This window comes from Anoplopoma fimbria, chromosome 15, assembly GCF_027596085.1.
Source record: "Anoplopoma fimbria isolate UVic2021 breed Golden Eagle Sablefish chromosome 15, Afim_UVic_2022, whole genome shotgun sequence".
Lineage (NCBI taxonomy): Eukaryota > Metazoa > Chordata > Actinopteri > Perciformes > Anoplopomatidae > Anoplopoma > Anoplopoma fimbria.
The window spans coordinates 3,565,650-3,587,171 of record NC_072463.1 but is presented as its reverse complement, the minus strand read 5'-3'; the positions used below and the strand labels follow the sequence as shown (position 1 = coordinate 3,587,171).

General features: G+C 38.4%; 1 protein-coding gene across 1 annotated transcript; it reads right to left on the bottom strand.

The window, feature by feature from the left end:
- Positions 1 to 1,326: 1,326 nt before the first annotated feature.
- On the bottom strand, positions 1,327 to 20,985 carry sfxn5a (sideroflexin 5a). Its single transcript, XM_054613659.1, has 14 exons — positions 20,926 to 20,985; positions 18,771 to 18,839; positions 16,802 to 16,879; positions 16,424 to 16,450; positions 15,207 to 15,261; positions 14,655 to 14,680; positions 14,385 to 14,438; positions 13,372 to 13,428; positions 13,194 to 13,259; positions 11,869 to 11,959; positions 8,243 to 8,358; positions 8,066 to 8,151; positions 4,144 to 4,261; positions 1,327 to 2,820 (listed from the first exon to the last, which is right to left on the bottom strand). Exons 1-14 carry the CDS (start codon positions 20,971 to 20,973, stop codon positions 2,743 to 2,745), a joined length of 969 nt encoding a protein of 322 aa, XP_054469634.1. The 5' UTR covers positions 20,974 to 20,985; the 3' UTR covers positions 1,327 to 2,742.
- Positions 20,986 to 21,522: the final 537 nt, after the last annotated feature.

Below are 21,522 nucleotides of genomic sequence, written 5' to 3'. Positions count from 1 at the left end.
TTGCACGTCGAGCGATAAATCATGCAGCGTAGTCTGAGTTGACACACTGCATCGGTGGTTTCAGTCAGGCGGCACACTGAATTACAAATCACAACCTCATTAGAGAAAAAGAAAGACATTCTAAATCATCTTCAAAATGACTGACAAAACAGTTGGGTCCTGCTCTCTATGGACTGTGACTGAAATTACCTAATTTGGGGTATTTGCATACGATTCTGACACGTGCAATTAAACTGAAGTGTGCTAGAGATCAGATTTTTTTTTTTTTTAAATGTCCCCAAAAAATATAAAATAATATGAGTGTCTTTTTTGTCTGAGACATTTTTTTTAAGTTATGACAGAAATATAGGGACCCATACATCAAAACAATGAAAAAAAAAACATTAACAAAATTGGTATTTGTTGGTATCAGAGCTAAACTCACAATGGATTATTATCTGAAACGTAGTCTGTGAAAAAAGACATAACATAACATTCCATGAAATACTCAACATTAAAGACATTCTTCAGGCAGAAACAAATGCGATGCTGATTACAACAGAAGAAAACCCTGAAGGTTTTGTTTGTATTGGTCTCACCCGGGTTGTGTGCCACAGCTTACTCCCAGCATCCTCCACTGATCCTGCATGTGTCTTCTTGTCAAATCACCGCGCTGCGTTGCCTCGCAAACACACTAATCACACAAATCAGGACAAAAGATAACACTCGAAGACAGGAAGTTTATATAAACGAAGTGCAAATATGTACACAAAGCAGCATTTTCACAATGTCGCTTTAAGAAAACATGTCTAGGATAAAAGTTTTATTATTTTAGGTTAAGACTTCAAACTAAAATATTTGTGTGGATATGAAGTGTTCCCTTTGTTTGATTAAAAAAGAATGGAGTTTTTAAAAAAGAGGACATGTACTTCTAAAATCTGATGAATCCTTTAACATTGCAATCAAAGTAAAACCAACTGTCATCGTTTTATTGAATGACAGTGGCTGATTCCAGTGAGAGGGAGCCAAAGCAAATATTGGGATTAGTTACTTAATTATTAGGTTTTCAATACAAAACACAACATAGTGTCATTTGATGATTTCAAAGGAGACAGAGATTGGTTATGAAACGTTATAGAGTGCACAGTTCTGAGTTTAAAAGGAATGTTTTGGCCATAGAGGCACTATGACAAAATCAGACAGAGTATATTTCAAATGGGGGAGGTGACATTTCCATTTGGCTGAATTTCTGCATCCATTAAATCAGAGGTTCACAACCTGGAGACAGGTTTATCTAGTGTGTTGCAAGATGATTGTCCAGGTCAGAAAGAGGAGAAAAAAAAACTCTTTGATGAACAAAATCATGTTTATTTTTCAGATTTTTCTTTCTTGTGTAATATTGTAGCTTTACCCTTCAAGGCCTCATGTAGACATGCAGCATATGATATTAGGTTGTTGGTTTGGATGTTGCTTTATATTAAAAGGGTTCGCAAGAGAAGGTTGGGAACAAAAAAGCTTTACAAAAATACATTTCAGTCATTTATCCTGATTTCATTCACAGTATTTATTTACAGTTCAGACCACAACTACAATCATGCTCGGTTTAAGGGAAGACACCTCAGCTTTTATGCACTGATGAATTTTGAGAGTTTGGGCTATTTTGTTGTCTTTGAGACTAGTGAAGAGAAAATATCCCAAATATACATGTTGGTGTTTATTTTACTACTTTGTCTATTTGCGTCTGCAGATTTTTCCTAAATTCACCAAAAGTTACCATAAAATAATGGCTCATTTGCATATTTAAAAATACATTTCTGAAAGATTGTAATACAAAAAAACAATTGTCTTAATCAAAGTAATCAACTCTGGAAGTTCAATAGTGATATCTACTAGATATAAGGTTTTACCATATTCCCATGTAGTGAATTCATGTACTTTTACGATACATATAACCCATATCTTTTTTTTTCATATTCTGGTGCATGTAAGTGCTACTGAGGTGGAGATTTCTGGCTCAAACTTTTCCAGTTTCATTCCTATCTATAAGGTTTTCGTTCTTATTTCATTCATAGACTGATTCATACAGAATTTAATTCTTAAAATAATTGCGATAATGGATTTTTTTTAAGCTGAGAGAATTCTCTGATTTATCAAAAATAAAAATATCCCAAATTCCCTCTGTAAAAACCTTTGACTCTTATCTATGAACAACGTGAAACAGGAATTTTGAACCTGGCTTCATCCAATGTTCACATTTTTGGTCTGGAACTGTATAAAAATTTGCACATATTTTATAAGAAGATGCATTTTTTGCATATTTAAGACAAAGAAGAAAACATGTAATGTAATGTCAAAAAAGAATTGCATTAATGCAATAGTGTCTCCCCTTAATCCACTTCATGTTTGTTCATATTAAGCTTATTGCCTGTTCATTGTGAAACAGAAATTAATGACACCATTTTTCTTTTGAAATGTGGCTCAGTTATTGGTATTATCTTCTTGATAAGTGTCCATGTTATAACAGTGATAATACTTTCGGAGGTGTCAATATGATTTTTTTCCTATATTGCAATATGTCATCATGCGTATTTAACAAGCAATTTTTTCTTGGCGTAAACAACACGTATTCCGCCCTTCTCTGTAAACGTATGCTAACTGTTCACAGCCAAGTTTACCATGATTCAGTCTCTGGCAGCTTCATGGTGGTTTGAACCACGATGAGCGGCGGGTCCCGTCTTCGTGTGTCGGGGCTGCAGAGATCACTCACAGGCCTTTATTGTACGTCACAATCTTACAATCTGTTGCCATGGCGATCTCCGGCTCGAGCTCATTCACACTGATCTGTGGGAATCAAAGCAGAACAAAAAGGTCAACAGTGCAAATAGAAGCACTTGTCACAAGCTGTCAGATATAAAATGTTAACATACTGAATGCACACGCTGTAGATTCATCCGTAAACGTCTACAAAGACGCTGCTTAAAGATTTGAAACAGTTTCCATTTGTAGCTAAATAATTCTTAAAGGCTTTAAATGTTCTGTATTTACTACTAATGTGCAAAAAGAGCCAATTTGGCAGATGAAGGTCTAATTTGAGGATTGCGTCTCCTAATATTTGAACCAGAGACAGATGGCTGCTTGAGTTGGAGGCAGAATCCTAATCAGACATCTTGGTAGGTGTGAAATGGGGAAGTGGGACAAATTGAGTAGGCAGGGGGTCCAAGGGGAGCAGTGCATTCATGTTGCTTTTTAGGGATTTTTCATTTTTTTTTTCACCTGCTATCTTTTGCGAAAGTGCAAAAAGGACTTGTGAGAGAAAAACAGGCCTCTCTGCGGAGCGGGAGGCAGCTTTTCACAGGACTGTTGGCGACACATATGTCTGAAGTTTTCTGCCATATGGCTGTCTGAGCTATTTCCAGTGGTAATTAAATCCTAAACATTTTAAAGCCAGAGCTGGTTGGCGTGTGTCAGCGAGTCATTTGGCAGAGGGAAGACAAAGAGAGAGAAAGATGGAGTTGAAAAAACTAAAGCACTCCATAGTCATTTCACGAGTAGAATGACATTCTGAGGCGATAAAGGCCAAAGTAAGATCTCAGCCTGCGATCCTGGAGGCATCAATGAAGGAAGACTCTGGGCAGATCATGACAGAGCAGGTTAAGTCTCAGAGGACGACGCCTCATTAGGAGAGAGCCTCTGTGTGTCACCATCATACAAACAGAGCTAAATGTTTTGCTCTGATCATTAACAATTGATAAATCACAATCTATATACTATTATATTACATCTATACACAGTGAAGGAAAGCTTTCACATTTAAAATGATTGGCATTTATCTCAAATTAAATACCAAACTCTCTTCTCTGTTCATGCAAAGTTTGACTCAACAAACAACATTTGAATCAGCGGCAAAGGCTTTTGTAACTATATAAAACCATTTATGTTTACAGTTCAATCTCTGCTTTTGTAGCCAATAAATAGCAACAGCTTTTTTATTTGTAATGACTGAAAGAAGGGCTCAATAGTTGACATAATAGCCAAATAAAATGTATTTATTTATTTTTCGTAGATCAACTTCAGTCAAAGCCACGCTAGAAGGCCCACTATAATGTACTTTCACATAATCTTTTATGGTATCTTAGATGAAAGTCTTTTTTTGGGAGGACGTACCTGGGACATCTGTGGGAAGAGACTGATGGCGAGAGGCAGAGCCAGGCCGAAGGCGGCGAGGCACACCAGACTGTGGACGGGCAGCACGAGCCTGGGACGTCTCTGCAGGAGAGGAAGCCTGGAGGGAGACGGAGGAGGAGGAGGAGGTCTTAACCTTACGGGTAACGTACAGATGGGTGGTGTTGTTGTGGTGTCACTGGTGATAGAATGCATCTTACACAAAGATATTATGCAGATTTTTAATGCTTTTTTTTTTTTTAAATGCTAAAACACAGTTAACAGGAATACAACACCGGCAATTCTACCGATTTGTCAAAATCTATATCAGGCACTTCCTGGCAGAAAACATCCAACAACAGGAAGTGACAAATCAAGGCAACGTTTACCCTCCATTTAAGCCAAAATGAAGAAATATCAACCAAAATCAAAGTCAGGATTTCATTCATTTTGCAGATAAACAGATTTTTATGTCACAGCAACATGAAATCCTGCATAACAGACACAACCCCTGATATCTTCATTATTCATCAACCCGTGGTCAGAACGATGGAACATTATGAAGTGTGAATGGTTGTAAGAGAAAGAAAGTTTTGATCAGAAAAGACTTTGAGAACATTTAGAATTCTACAAGGCCATTTGTTGTTGTGTAAACTTAAATAATCCCTCACGAATGTATTGAAACGTTTTTTAAAAAAAACAAAAACGTATCACCATCAATTACAAAAGCTTTTTAAAGGACGTTTAAAAGACCCATCTCCAAAAATATATTTTCTCGTCTCAGCCCATATTCCTCCTCCCTCCTCGCTGCCCTCCGTTGGATAATCCCCTCTTCTGTGAGCGGGACAGTGAACTCAGCAGGAGCTTGAGAAAGAGCCGCTCCATCTCTCCTCCACCAGCACCGCCTCTCCGCCTAACGAGGAGAGCTACTGCCTAATGAGGGAGCTCATTAACACATATGGCTTCTATGGTTTAATTAGGCTACGCACACGCACACACACACACACACACGCACACGCACACGCACACGCACACACACTTAAGAGATACTTAAGGCTGGGTTACAAAGAGAAAAGTCAATGAGAGAAAAGTTGTGAGGTTTGAGAGTGATGATGGACTGTTTGGGACCAAGTTTGAAAACCTTCAAATCAGGTGAAAAACTTGATATTATCCAAAATTATTGACACAATTATGCACAATATTGACTGAGTTTTAATGCACTGAATAACCTGGCTGCTGGCCATATTCTGGCTGAGGTCTAACCCGGGTTTAACTGTTTACATGAACCTCTGACCCCCCCGTCGCCACGAGAAGATCAATTAATGGAATATTCCTGTTGACTTGAGTTTCTGCCAAAAACAGATACAACACTACGTTACCGTAGAGACCGTAACAAAACACTACATTTATACATATAAAAAGCACTAGCAGTCCTACGCTGCAATGTTTTTTCCTGACTAAAAAGGAATTATTAGTGATTATATACAGTTGCATTTGCATGAAGGCCACGAATTAATAAGAATCAAATATGGTGCTTTCTGAATATTATTCCCACCTTTTTTTAAGTTACTTTCTAGTCACGCAGAGCCAGCTGTACTGCGTATACAGAGGTTTGTTTAGAGGAAAAAACAAACAGTAAAGCACGTTTTCTGATTTCGACACTAAACAAACACCTCGTGAAGGAGGTGGGGGTGATGATGAACATGAGAATGCAGCGGAAATAAATAACAGACAGGAGGGCGTTTCTTTGTCAGCAGCGGAAGCGGCTACTGTTGAAAATCGTAATTCTTTTTTCAACAGTTAACAGTGCAAGAGTTCAGCACATTTTCACTTATGTGCTTATGAAACATTAAAGTTACCGTGTGCAATATCCGGCCACTTGCTTTCACGAGTTGGTACTGTTTTATTTGTATGTTGTGCACAGAGTCGCGGTCACACATGGCAAAGAGATACACTTTTCCTGAAGAAGGTTTCATGCTATTCCACTAAAGGGAAGTAAAACACAATGTGACGTATTAATGCGCCAGCTAAAAGCAAGGAAGAAGAAAACTGCAAGTTATCAAACAGTGTTCTAAACGATGCAGAATTAAAAATACTCAAATCTTTGCATATGATTCATGACGCATAATGCACATAACACATTACACAAAATTGAGGTCTACTTTTTTTTGGGTAATTGTGTTTTTGCATTTAAGTGATGAAGCGCCTTGATGTGCTTCAAAACAAACATTCCCAAGTTGTTGTTTTTATCTCTAAACAGTTTCTCTATCAAGTTTCCAGAAAACATACGATATCACATTATTTATTGTAATCCTGACATAAAACAACATCACATGTTCACCTTTATTTCCCTATTGTGTAAACCCCGGGAGGCTGAAACAGAGATATTTTTCCTTGCTCTCCTTCTGTAGCTTTTTCAGTATGATCTCATCCCCAAATCCTTCTACCTGGGTATTCACGCTGAACTGATTCTCAGTGAAGGAGGGCCTAAATGAAGCTTAAGACTCACAAAAACAAATAAAAGTTTTGAATGTACGTATCGGTCTGCACCCTCTAACAGCTAAAGAAGCACACGGAGGACAGAACCTGCTGTCACTGCCTTGAATCTGCTCTCAGCAGAGTAATCCATCATGGAGGGGCCTCGCAGGGAGCCGTCTCTGGCCCCTTGTTCTCGCTCTATTGAGAGCCAGTGAAGCCGACATAGAGGATAGCTGAGCACAACCAGCCTGCAACCACCAGTCCACCTCGCACTCCCCATGCTCGCTCTCTACACTCCCCCTCTGTCTCTCTCCGTCTCTCTCTCTCTCCCGTTCAGTCATGCAGCTGCCAGGAATCCCAAACACACCTGGGCAGCCGGCACCCCTGCCTGCTCGGAGCGGTCGGGACAAGTGCTGTCAAGTGACTTACAAAGATGGCCGCATTCCTCTGCACACCGCAGGAACATTCAGGGCCATCGATCACAGGACGTCCGTATAAACACATCGCATCATTAAGACATCATTACAGTCATATCACCAAACACCGGATCTCTGTGGTGAGGGGGGAGGAGGTTCATTTAATGCAATAGCAGTAAAATGAAGGAATCTGAGTCTCTGTTTTCTCTATTTAATTAGGGGTAATTATAATGTCTAATTAATCTAACTTGTATTATACCAGAACACCACTTACATTACAGTATTAATTAACATTTCTCACTAAGGCAATACTCCTCTCTAGAGAGTCTTTGTCTCTTTTTCCTGTGAACATATGCTTTAGCCCACATCAAGTGACGCATTTATTTGGAACAGGCAGAAGTCACAACAGCTGAATGGATAAAGAAAATGGCGCCACCTACAGAAACTCAATCAGCAGAAAGAAATAAACAAGTTACAGAAGACATCTATCTGAGGACAAAAAGTCTTTATGAATAGAAGCAGGAGAAGCTCATCTTTAAGTTTATTTTTCCTGTTGGTTTTAAGTTAAAGTCTAAATTGAGTGTCACTATTTTATGTTGTCTCTGTGGCAATAGAGGCTGCAAAACTCCACAGCAATGACCACTTTAAAGTGACACTATAACAACAAACTAATGATTATTACGCTGAAGTATAACTCTTGGGATATTCTATATTTTTTATTATTGTGAATACATCTCATTCAAAGACCAAATACCACCAACTTCAGTCTTTAAAATACAGCGGACAGGAGTATTGAAACCCAGGCTGCATATTAGAGTAAACCTTGTAGAGCGCATTTTTAAAACATAATTCAAATTTAATTAAAATGTGAAATTAAAAGTCTTAATCTGGTTGCCGCCTATCACGAATGCTTTGCTTCCCACAAACCGTCTTAATATATATATTTATTAATGGGAGCCAAACAAGCTCATTACTTTTGAAAGAACTGACCAGTTCATGAGAGATAAAAAATAAATAATGCATTCTCTTACTTTTCCAGCGCAGCCATGATGATGGGAGGGAGCATCAGTATCGGCATGGGTAACACCACTCTGGTCAGAGCTGTTTCTTGCAGTGCCTGTCACAAACAAAGAGACATTTTGTAAACGAACAAAGCTGCAGCTCAAGATTTCACATCAGATTAAAAAAATAAAAATAAATCAACGTACATGCCTGGCAGCCACTTTCGACGTTCCCACCACGTTCCCGTTGTCGTCGAGCACGCTGATGCCCTCCGACAGCTCAGAGTGTCTCATGAGCACCACGTTGCAGACGTTTGCACTCGCTGTAGGAAGGCGAGAGTGTTTTTTAAAAAATGTAAGTGAAGAGTCTCACCTCTAGGAATTTGACGTATTTTATTAGTTCACAAATGAGCAAATTGTCTGTCACGTTGCGGCTGGGGTTAAATCCTGTAAATTTCCCCCGCTGTGGGTCTAATGAAGGATTATCTCATTTTAAGATCAGGCAGCCTGTGCAGTGCCGTTGGAGCAGTAAGATGTTCAGTTCGTTGCTCAAAGGCACTGCGGTAGGCACTGCAAGAATGAGGGCTTAACAGTCGAATCATAAGACTGGTTGAACAGGAATTTTAGTATTTTTTCACCTGTAAATATTTTCTGAATTTCATAATCCAAACATCACACATTTGGATTCGCTGCATTGATTCAATAATTATTCGAAGATGAAGACAAAGTGTGCAATATTTTGAGTTGACAAAATACTTTATAATGTGAAAACGGGTTCGACAGTTTAAAGAGGTTGTGATGTTGAGATCACAAAGTAGGACACATTCGCAGCACACATTCATGTTTTCCTCAGGATATTTAATAACCTTTATGTATCACTATCTTCAGGTAAAATCTTATTTTTTTTGTCCAATATGTTGGTTTATGACCAAATACCTTTCAAACAAATGGGTTAAGTGTGAATTAGCAAATGTTAGCATGCGAACTAGCTGGTGATAATGGTCAACATCATAGCGCTAGGAATGTTACATATTTTCCTGATCAAATTGGCTTTGAAGCAAACAGGTGCGAGGTTCATTAACATCAGGCAGCGCAAAGTGAGGTGTTGGTATTTTGATGGAAAATGAGTCCCAGACTTTTCGCTGAGAAAAGACGTCTCAATGCGTTTTCACATCATTGCAGAAAATAAGCCCGACCAAACATTGTTTCAGTATTTAAATAAGTTATTTTACACCTATAAATGTCTTTGCGTGTCCTTCTGGAAGAACATTTCTCATTGTAAAACCTACATCACTGCCATGTCATGTCATGTTTGTCGTAATCCACAAAACTGAACGCTACCCCTCTGTGTGTGTGTGTGTGTGTGTGTGTGTGTGTGTGTGTGTGTGTGTGTGTGTGTGTGTGTGTGTGTGTGTGTGTGTCAGTCAAATCAGCAATAAACACCGTGACCAAGGTGACTGATGGGTCAACAAACAGCAGTTGTTAACAGCAGTGTTTGTCACCTTATGATTTATTCACGAAAGCCAAAGTGAACCCAAATGTATGTTAATATAGATGGACCTTTCTCCTTGACTCTAATAGGAATAAGAAAAACTCATTTTAGAGAGTTTAGTGGTGGCGCCGCGAGCCTTTTTAATTTAAGACAACAGCGTTCTGAGTTATCTTTACGGACGGCTGCAGGGCTCGCAGGTCGCTTTGTGAGGGGAATTCAATTGACTGAGCAAATAGCTCTTTTTACCTACAAGGGATTTTTTTTTTTTTTTTTTCTGCAGACCAATTAATAGAGGGACAGATAGTGGGATTTTAGCAAAGAATAACAAAAACTACAGCAAACAGATAACAAAAAAAAAAAGGATTGTCACTCAATTAATAAAGGCATCAAAGTAATTATAAATTTGAATAAATTATTGCAAAGTCTGTACAGTTCAATGCTTAAATATCTGGCTGTAATTTGTAATTATTTTAAATAATAACATTTATATACATTCTAATTGTCATTTAATTAACTTGTGGAATATCGTGAATGCATTTAAGAACTTTTCACATAATTACAGAAATATTAATAATAATTAAATCATTAGAAATATCTTCAAACAACAACAAATTATCCCCATAAATGTCTGGCGGCATGTCTTTCCCTGCAGTTAAGGTCTTCATAATCTAATTGAATGACAGGCCGCTGCTTGATTAGGTTATTACAAATAAATCTAGCCTTAAGTAAGCAAACAAAATGAAGCGGGTGAAAATTCAAACAGCACTTTACTTCCGCTCGCTTCAATTAGCCATTTTAATTACCTTATATATGGCCCTACCAAAACATCAACAGCAACAACAATGAACAAACATAAATCAGGTAAATGAGGCCTTGACATAGACGCCACTTTAGGGGTAATTATCCAATTTGTTTGCGGCAGCAGAGTTCTAACAAGCAGCCAATTACCAGGCAAAGGCTGCGCTGTAGAAACCTGTTGATTTAATTAAAAGAACCGCCATGGAAAGAGAGGGGGAGGGGGGGGGGGGGGCAGGCAAACAATTTAATTATGAGCCAGCAGCATTCTGGGACACGGGTCTATACCCTTGGGTGTGCGTTTGCGGGAGAGTGGCATGGAAATCAGCTTTGTGGCTTCACACACGTCTGACAAAGGGAGCTCACAACACGCCTCAAACCCTGCAGAGAGGACAACCGGAGCGGGAGGAACAGAGGAGGCATAGCGCTGGCTGTGGTCGGCTCATACGGCGAGTTAGGATGATCACGGAACAGGTTTAGAAAAGGTACACACTATGTTAATCAACAGTTCATTCTACATCTGAAGATTTATATTAGGTCTCTTGTTTTCTTTAATTTTGTACTTTATGAAAACAGAAAGAGCAGCAAGTTAACAGGAATGTTTTTTTTTTTTAATTACTTGTACAGCACTTGGTCCCATGACGTTTGGGGTCGATAGCAGTGGTCCCCAGAGAATGATCTCAAACAAAAAGGTGATGCCCTGACTTTGCATCAGGCCACTCCAACACCTTCTGAAAAATATGAATGACTAAATGATTTACTATAAACACAGCCTCTTAAACAACAGCCTGCTCCACAAACGGTGTGTTTGTTGGTATGCTGCTAACAAGCAAACACGACCATAATAAAGGTTTCATCTCCTTTGAGACAATCTTAACACAAGGGACACTTTTTAAGGGTTTTGCTCATTTTGCTGTTGAAGGTTCTGAGTTTGGCAAATAACTAGTAAATGGACCAAAATGTAAGATTAATTTTGTTACACACAATAGCTGTTTGTGTAATATCATGTTAACCCCAAGTTGTTAAAATAATAACATTGGGATTTTAACATACTGGCATGCTGAACAGTATATGATAAATGTTATTGTGCTCCCAAACGAATTATGCATATTAAGACTCTAAATACAGCAAGATAACTAAGCTTGTTACTGTACTGCCAACATTACCATGCTAAGTAAAACATGTCAAAATATCTGCATGCTGGCATCCAATAGCTCACATGCCAACCTACAGGAAAGGCTATAGCGAACTGAAGCATACTAATGCATTTTGAGCTTCAGGTATGAACTGATAACAACAATAAAAAAAAACTGACTTATTTTCAATTTTTTTATAATTGAAAAAAACAAATCATGTATTGACAGACAGCTTAAACCAGCCACCATTGAGTTGTTGTTTTTTTTTAAGCATTGAGAAACTCTCCTACGCCGGCCATTGAGTTTCACACTGTGAACTCAACTTATACTAATTTAGTTTAAAAGGCCGTCTTGGTAAAGAGCTGTGTTTAATCCCCGTCCGTCCCCTTAAGTGAGCTCTTTGAACTTACCCACTGCTGGGAAGGGGATGAACCTCTGCACCAAAAGCCTGGTAGTGGGGCTGAAGCCACTGGCTTTCTTGATTAACACGTTCAACCCGACCTGAAGGAAAACCAGACGCACATGATACATCACCCACTGGCTGTGTGTTATGAAGACAATCATCACACAAATGGATTTACTATTTGACTGAATGGTCTTTCAGCACAGAAAAACAAAAGAAACAAGCAAACTTTGTGTCAGAAATGGTACGATTGAGAAGATAAACAATTATACACAGTACTGTATTTTAACACACTGGAGAGCTGTAGTCAAAAAGCTATGCTCTCAGATAACACGCCACCATGCTCCCTCAGCCTCCAGCCCGGCGGGGGGTCGTCACCAGAGCGGACGTTTAATTGGAGAGCTCCAGCCCCACCCCACCTCCCCGCCCGTCGTTCCGCCCTCCAGGCACCCCGTGATTTTTTTTTTTCCCTGTGCTTGTTGACGTTGTCAAGCCTGAGGGCAGCAGCCGGATGAGCGCCCAGCGGGACCAGTAATTGGCTCGGTTTGAGCCCTGTGTCCACACTAAGGGCTGTGTCAGGCAGGTGTGTGAACGTGTGTTATAGTCTTTTGATATTTGAGTCTTTGATGACAAAAAAGGTAAGAAAAAAGGTTCCACTGATAAGGGTATTGTGATGGCTGGTATTCGAAGGTTTTGTGCTTGAATTTGGCCATTTTCCTGTCAAATAAATCAAAACTATTTGGCGTTTCACCTAAATATGTATTCCTGTCAGGGTAAACAACAATTAAATCATTAAACTCTGCACTGAAGCCCAGATTAATTACATGTTTATTAGGTAGGCGAGGTGATTGGGGGAACCTTTGGCACAGATCACAACTAAACAAACAAGTCTGCAAACACAACACAGTTTAATTGAAGGGCTGACAAGAAATCATATTGTCTTTACTCTGTTATCCTGGTAAAGGGAATTCATCTTTAACTAAGTGTAGTGTGCGTTTTGTCTCTTTTTTGGCAAATGAACTACACTCAAGATACGAGTGTCGGGAGATTGAGAGAAAGGGAGTCTGTAACCATAACCATAACCATATGTGTATCACTAACATTATATCAATATTTCATTTTTAAATATCACGATTATACCGGTATATCGAGACACCCCTAATTGCAGGTTTCACAGACTCTTAATGTGGTTCAACTTGCAGTCATCAGTCAATGTCAACTCAATATCAACATTATGCTGATGTATCGGCCTTTCCCTGGTTAAAAGATAATATGGATCAATAAATGACTCAGCTATTGTTGTGCGATGACAGAGGCATTATGGGAACTCACAGCAATGGAGACTGCGCTGGTCACTGCTCCGAGGTATCCTTGGAAGAATTTTGAAGCTGGAGCAGGCTAAAGTGAAAAGTAGGTAAAAATTACAATATGAACACATTTTTATGCAGCTCTGTTTATATACAGTATGTATGCGTCAACATGGGACCGTGTATCTTTACTAGTACGGTACCTTGGAGGCGTTACGGTTGCTGTAGTTCACACAGGCATTGTGACTCTGGTTTAACCACTGCAAAAGGAGAGGAAGTCAAAGAAAAGGATCTTGTTAGTAAATGTGATTATAGCTGCTACATTTAGCATTTCGAACATTGATATGTCGCTGTGGGATTAATTAGTTTACGCAAATGGGACTATGGAGGTTCTTGACCAAAAAAAACATATAAAGAATAAAACATTTAAAGTTTTTGCTCATAAAGCGGCACAAAAATCAATTTCATGCCCACCACCCCATTCCTCAGCTTTCCACTAAATATTCCAGTGAGTCCATATGTGGATCAAATATTTAAGCTTAAACTTAGTTTCCTAGCTTTTTCCCCTGAGTTCTCAACTGTATCTCGCTGCCGTCTTAAGTGTATAGAGCAGCCAAAAGTTCTGGAAAAAGCCAGAAGGTGATCCTTGAGTTGAATTATTTTGTTGCATTACTGTAGAAATAGGATGATGGTTTGGACAATGACAGTCTTTGTATCACACCGGCAGTATAACTATTAGTTTCTTTAAAAAGGGCCAGTGAGTAGCATTTCGGGGGATCTATTATCACACACAATATTTGTGAATTTGTTTTCATTGGCGTAGAATCCTAAACTTTTATTTAAATTGATAAACATCAAACACACTCAAGTGGATGAAAAGTGGATATTATTATCAACAATTATTATTATTATTATAATTGCATCAATGTTAATCCATTGCTTTCTCATGTGGCTTTAATTTCAGAATGCTCATTTTGTTGCCATTGTTGTCACTTTGGCATCTTACTTTTTCAACCTGTCACTTCACTGGTTTTACAACATCCTGCCAGAACTGCGCCACAAAGATTGTCTGGCTGGTGAATACTGGAACAGTTACAGAAATGTTTACTCATGTGTATTTTATTTTGTAATGTAATGAATTCATTACATGAAACTTAAAAGATGTATTGATAATATCATGTCACTTAGTTTTACAGGTCAAGAAGTAGGTATTTACCTGCCAGAAGATCGTTGACACCAATGTTTGATTTGGTAGAAGGAGGCCAACAACCTGCACAAAGATACAATTACAAAATCAGAGATAGACTGTTAATAACAAAAGATATGTTGGAGGGACTGTCTTAGTGTAAAACAATATATTCATGAAAGCGTACAGTAAATGTTTATATGTGGATAAAATTCTATGAAGCTTTCTACATTTTAGAGTAATAACAAAGAAATGTCGACTGGATTTGCATTACTGAAATGTTTGCAAAAAAAGTCTTACCACTGGTGTGCCAAACGGGATAAAACCTGTTAAAAAAAAGAGTCAGTATTCTCACTGTTCACCATCTTACATTCAGAACTGTTTGCTTTAAGTTTGACGTTTTCTTCCGCCAGATATAAGATCTTTAAAAACAGCTTAACTAGTGTAAGACATGTAAGTCGGAGCAATAAGACTCTGCAGCTAATTCCCATTTGTCTGACATATACAGAGCGTGGGTCCTGACATATTAGTCTCCATCTCCTCCCTCATTGGTTCTCTCTCCCACCCTCTCTGTGACACTTCAAAGTCGCCTTGCAGGAAAAAGGTGCTTTGAGAGCGGACCAAAATACACGTTTGCTTCCTCAAAAAAACCTTGAGAACTTCTCCGTCACCGTGGGAGAGAGGTTTTAATCAGCGCCCAGCTGAGTGTGACCTTTTTTCAGGCCTGAGACAACCTGAAGAGCCCCGTTGAGCCGTGACAGTTCCCAGAGTGAACGACGCCTCCATGTTGGACCGCATAACGAGCCCCTAGATCCCACTCCTCCCCGAGGCTTCCACACCAAGCTACTGTACCTGACATTCGAAAGGGCATGAGGATCTTCTCCCCCGTGTCAGGGTGGATGATGGCCTGTAATAAGAGCGTAATGATTAATATCAGACGATAATGAGCACTGATTTGGGTTAGATCAGTTCAAATTTATTACGATGGAAGTTTGAACTTACTTATTTGATCATTGTTCCCAGAATGTGAGGATTTGGACATTGGGCAACTTTCTAAAACAGTCTCCAGTTCTTTGAGTGTATTTGGTCATAAACCAAAGTATTAATGTGTATGATATTGTCCCTCTTGACCTATATAATTATTACAATATTTCAACAAGCTTTAAACATTTCTTAACACCAACAGAGGCCTTTTTAGTGTATCTAAACATTCAAAGAGTATACAAATATTTGTGCAATTACAGTTCCTTCTAATCGAGTGAATTTATTGTCAGGGCTTGAAAGGAACATTTGCCAGGTTGCTTTTCCGTTTTATTGACAACAGTGATGGAAATAATATCAAACTAATCTTTCAACGTCACAAACAAATGTGCAAATGGATTCAACTGACAAAGAACCCGATGAACCTGAACAAAAAAAATAGAAAATTTCATCCTTGAGCTGAACGGAAAAAAGCTTTTATTTTTTTAAGTTAAAAAAGCTAAAGCCATAAAGAGTACAGAACTCAATTTCGTACTCTGTTTAAAGACAGTTCAATTAAAAACATAATAAATTAAAATCATTAAGTTTTACGTAGATGAGTCATAAAAAACAACTTTATAGCTGTTGCTGGTTACATGTTACTCTAAATCATTTTCTGTTGGTTTGACCAACTGCACCTGCAGTTCAGTGACTGTCAGACTTCATGCAACTTGCTTCACCGTCTTTGTCATTTCTTTACATTGTAACTTCACCATTAAAGCTTTTAATGTTCAGTTTTTTTTGTCAAATCTGCTGTATGTTTGGTAAACTTTACTACAAATATACGTAAATATACAAATAATACAAATACTGTCTTGCATAAGCACACTTCAATACGCTGACAGTAGAAGCCAAGAATCAAGTCACCCCTCGTCATGTAAACAGCTACGTTTTCGGATCAAATTTAAAGAATGGTATTAGTTTTGTTGGCCAATCCACTGACACCATAACAACCAAGGATGAGAGGTGATTTTGCTCAAAGTTTTCCATGTGTATGTTAGTGATAGAGACAGAGACAAAAGTGAATGATTTAGAAAGAAACGTCTTACCTGCTTTATTTTTTGAGCTTGCCATAGCTGTAGAGACAAAAAAACAACAACACAATTTTAATTTGTAAGCACTTAACAGTACTGATATATCTCTAAAAGGTTAGCTCATGTCTGTTTTTTAACACAAGTAATGTAGAGACTTAAGCCTCATTCATTTATTGGTCTATGTAACAGGGACAGCGTACATGTAAACTGTTCTCATCATTTGGCAGCCTATAAAGGACATTTTGGCCTTTTTTTTAAAGCTACACCTCCCTTGCTATCCTTGCTTTTCTAATTTCTAAATACTTCACAAACACCTGGTTCTTTAACCCTTCTGTTAACCAATCAACACACCATTAACAATGTCAATGTCAACTCAAGCTTTGGTGTCTTTACCTGAGCATCTGTCACTCCTGGAGGCAGAGTTCCTCGTTTGAAGCGGTCGAGCAGCTCCACAGACTCCTGCAGCCGCTTCTGATTTGACCAAACAGATAAAAGTCAGTAAAATGTTAAGTTAAGATGAGTTAGGTTAGGTTAGGTTAGGTTAGGTTAGGTTAGGTTAGGTTAGGTTAGGTGAGGGAGATCTTTCCTTGAGGCTTAGAAGTGTTTTTTATATTCCACTATTTAAGCTACACGGCTCAATGCATGATAACCGTGTTATACTAAAACTTTCATGCTGATTTTCAGTTGACAAATGAGTTTCCTAAAGGGTAATGAGCAGCTTACTGTGGTGTGATCACTGTCTAATGCTGAGCAAAATACAAGATCATGTGGCCCAATTTGTTCTAATGAGCTTGCCAGCTTGCCTGCATTTGTGTGCGTTAGTGTTAGGTGTGCACTTTTGCCTGTGCGCACATGAGGTTGTGTGTGTGTGTGTGTGATAATATGCAAAATCATGGCCATCCTTGTTCCATTGTCATCATTAGGGGCAAGTTAGGGCTGTGCCTGGCCCAGCAGGGTGCAAGCTGTGCCTGTGTGTGTGTGTGTGTGTGTGTGTGTGTGTGTGTGTGTGTGTGTGTGTGTGTGTGTGTGTGTGTGTGTGTGTGTGTGTGTGTGTGTGTGTGTGTGTGTGTGTGTGTGTGTGTGTGTGAGAGTGTGTGTGAGCGTACACACTCTCCACCCCTCACAGCTGCCCCACATGTCCACACCTCATCACATCCCAGGAGCCGCTGCCGCTATTACTGTCACCAAAGAGCCCGCTAACAGCTTCATTACCCAGAGCACCAGAGCACTGATGACTCCATGAACAAAATAACCAAAACACAACAAAGACCTGAGAAGGTGGCGTCCGTGGATTTGTTCCCCGTTACAGAGAATGCCCAAGTATGTTAATAAATTAGTCATGTTAAAATTATTTTCAAAACAAAGTCAAGGGCATGTAAGAACAGTAATTACCAAGTCAGATTCAATGCCTTTTAGGTGCCCTCCCATTCATTTCTCAACAGTAAATATTGGCTCTGTTTTGTTTCATGAATCATTATTGTGCTGCAATTTTTGCACCGACTCTTAATTTTTTCTCACCTCAATGGACTTGGCAAGGTCTAGGTTAAATAAAGGTCTAATAGAAATGTTAAAACTAGACTGAATCTCTGCCTGTTACCTCACTATAACACAACAAATACTTATATGCGACATTACAGAACCCTATTTGGTTATTCAGTTGTTTCTAGTACTTTTCCTTTGTTCTATCACTGCTAATTCTGTCCAATCAGACAGACATCTACTGCATGTCTTACTGTCCTGGATGACAAACCCCTCCTCTATTCTGTGCTCCTATTTCTGTTTTTATATCTGAGGACAGAGGGGGCTGTATGATGTACAGATTGTTTAGTAATCTGAGACAAACTTGTGACAAAAAAAAAAAAAAACTTCACAAAATCAAGAGTCATACTCCCAAAGATTGCGGTTAGATTGAAGCTATTTCTTTACAATCTCTCAAATGCAAAACAAAAGATAGCTTTATATCAAAAAAGCAGTAGTCTGATAAAGTTAAAGTCCAGGGGACCAAAAACATTACTGTTATATTCTCATTACATCCTGACAGCAAAATCAAACGCTCTGAAAAGAAAAGGTAAACACTAACATTCATAATGATCGTTGGCCACTTTCTCGCTGGATTTCGTAACTTTTTGAGCTAATGCTGCTGGCTCCTTACATTGGAAAAGAGTTGACAACTCTTGGCTGGATTTTACTGATGAATCATTTTTTATTCTAGAGTTTACTTCTAGTTTCTCAACATTACCAACCTAGCTTTAAGACAGGCACATAGTCCTTCTCAGCTCGATAGGAACTTTCTCATTTAAACACGGATTAAAATATGGTTCAATTTAGCATTCATCAGAATTTGTAACAGTAGAATCTGTACCTCTGTCACGAAGAGTGTGCTGGGGTCAATCACATCCAGGAAGTGCCTGAACCGACCAAAAAATGTGTTCTAAGAGAAGGAGAAGAAAATACATCATACAAACAATATCTTACATGCCGCATTTATTTTAAAAAAGGTCCATTACCTAAACATCATTACCAGCAAGACATAACCAAAAGATATTTGTTACAAATTGTGCAAAAAGTTTACGTTTTCAAAGTGTAAACATTGGAATACCTGAGTCGGGATGAGGAAATTTGGAAAATCTTTCTATCTACTATACAATTAAAATAAAATTCTCAAATATAGGCAGCCGTATCTGATTCTGGATTGAGTCTTCAAGCAGAGAGAGGTAAACAGATTCCAGCTGTCACCCAGTAAACAGTGATATCACAGCGTGCCAGCTGTTTTAACACACCAGGTGGAGCACCCTCATTAATACTTCAGACAAACTGTTTCCTATCTGCATCTTTTCGGGGACCCAAATCCACTCACACCATTTGCAATTAACTTCTATAATGAATGTGCCAGAAATACCTTTCGATCATTTATTCATAACTGAGCATAAGGAATAATTTCGGAGATGCAAAAAAAACACCACGCAACACTGAGAGGCACCCAGCGTCCCTCCCTAACTTGAGTTTAATTACACTTACTGCTAATTTGGACGAAAATCTGGTATCTGACTCACTGCTGTGCCTTGTGACATCCTGAACATATGGATGGTTGGTAAAAACACGGCATGGGGGAATAGATTTTTTTTTAAATCTGTTAAATTGAATTATTTACCAGTGCCAGTCCCAACTTGACCAGTTTGAGCAAACACTGGTGAACAGTGGAAAAGAAGGGGCGCCTTTTATCTGTGCTCCAGGGCTCACAGCAGCCTCATTGTTGTTACACTGTGACCTGTCAGATTATGTAACCTGATAAAGACCTCATCTTGATGTTATTAATATTCATTGGTCATCCTACATCCTAAATAAATACAACATTTGAAAGTGATATTGATCACTCTCATGTACATTATTTTTGGTCTGATATTTGTGCTTTAATTTTAAATCATATCCTTGAAGAAAGTGTTTTATGTTTGAACATGTGTTTCATTTAAAAGTCTATGCCATGAATATAACCAAGCACAATTTCATATTTTTCATATTTCAAGAAGAAACATATAATATATATAGTAACAATTCTCACTTTAAACAATGCAAATACTGTTTAACCTGCAAAGGTATGTAGCTCCAACATTCTATCATTATCTATCATTAGCTAGATTAATGATTATTAAGTATTTAAAGTATTTAAAATCAAAGGGTTATTTAAAAATTGGACTTTCATGAAGTTAATTCAAAGGGTTAGAAATAATTTTCTAAGCAAACATTTCAACATTTCATAACAGGAAAAGCACAGAGACACTTAATGGTACCGACACATTGTTTGTGTTGACAATTTCACTTTTGCTTTTCCTACTATTACATGACAAAATGTCTGCCCTGAATAACATGAATTTGAAAAAGTTCTCATAAACTGATGGAATAAATCATTAAGTTTAACATAGAGATGAACATTAGACAATCACCAAATTTGGAGAAATGTAGTGGAATAAAAAGCACAAGATTTGGATTTTGAGATATAGTGGAGCAGAAGGATAAAGTACAGTACAAATACTTCACATTTGCACTTAAGTACAGTAAAAGTTACTGAAGTAGTTGCATGTTATGTGTAGCTGCTCACATAACATACTGTATGTTTGTTGAATCCTCCATTTTGACAGCCTTTAGTCACCTAAAACCCCGTTCACTGCTGAACCTCCACCTAACAGCTGACCAAGATGCTAAAATACAGAACAAAGTGCACTTTTAAAGAGTTACACTACTAGTTTAATCTAAATAAAATGAACATACTCTCTTTTCTCAGGCAGGAATTCCTCAAACTTTCTAGTAAACACTGTTAATGATAATGTTGACATGTTGAAAAAGACAAACTAGGGCTTTAAAGTCGAATACAGTCTGTTAATGAAGAGACAAACTATTAAATATCCCCAATATGAACTGTAACAGGTAACATATGTACTGCTGCCTGGTGCTTGAAGTGCACATAGGAAGTAAACACAGTGTTCCTGTGACAAACTTTAATATAAAATGTATAAAAGTACCTGATTGAAACGAGACTTGCCATGCTGGAAGGCCACATACTCAGACATGCTGCTGCAAAAACACACCAGGAAGAACCAACACTTTAGGAAGCTGCCAGCTGTTCAGTGACCGCGTTGCATCAAGGGTAATGTAGTTCTTCCAGGGCTGTGTTGCTCGTTTGAACCTTGAACCTTTGTTTAGAGGACTACACTTCCCAGGAGAGCACGCTTTGTTTACAGTGCTTTAACAGAAGGAAGTGAAGGGGTGGAAGTGTATGATGTTGTTGGTGGAAGCACTGGAGGAAGATGTTTGGGTTTAAAGAGAATAACATAGCCCTCTAGTGGTGGTTTATTAATAAAGTCAGGAGTTAAATGATCTGCAGCATGGAAAATCATGATAGAGTTATAGTATGGTGGACTGCCTGTGATCATTTAAGTTCATTTATTTGGAAATTATGTATTTCTCCTTGGAATAAGGGGGCTAACATACTTTGACTTCACAACAGATACAGTACCAGTCAAAAGTTTAAACACACCTTCTCATTCAATGGTTTTTCTACATTGTAGATTAATATTGAAGACATCCAAACTATGAAGGAACACATATGGAATTATGTG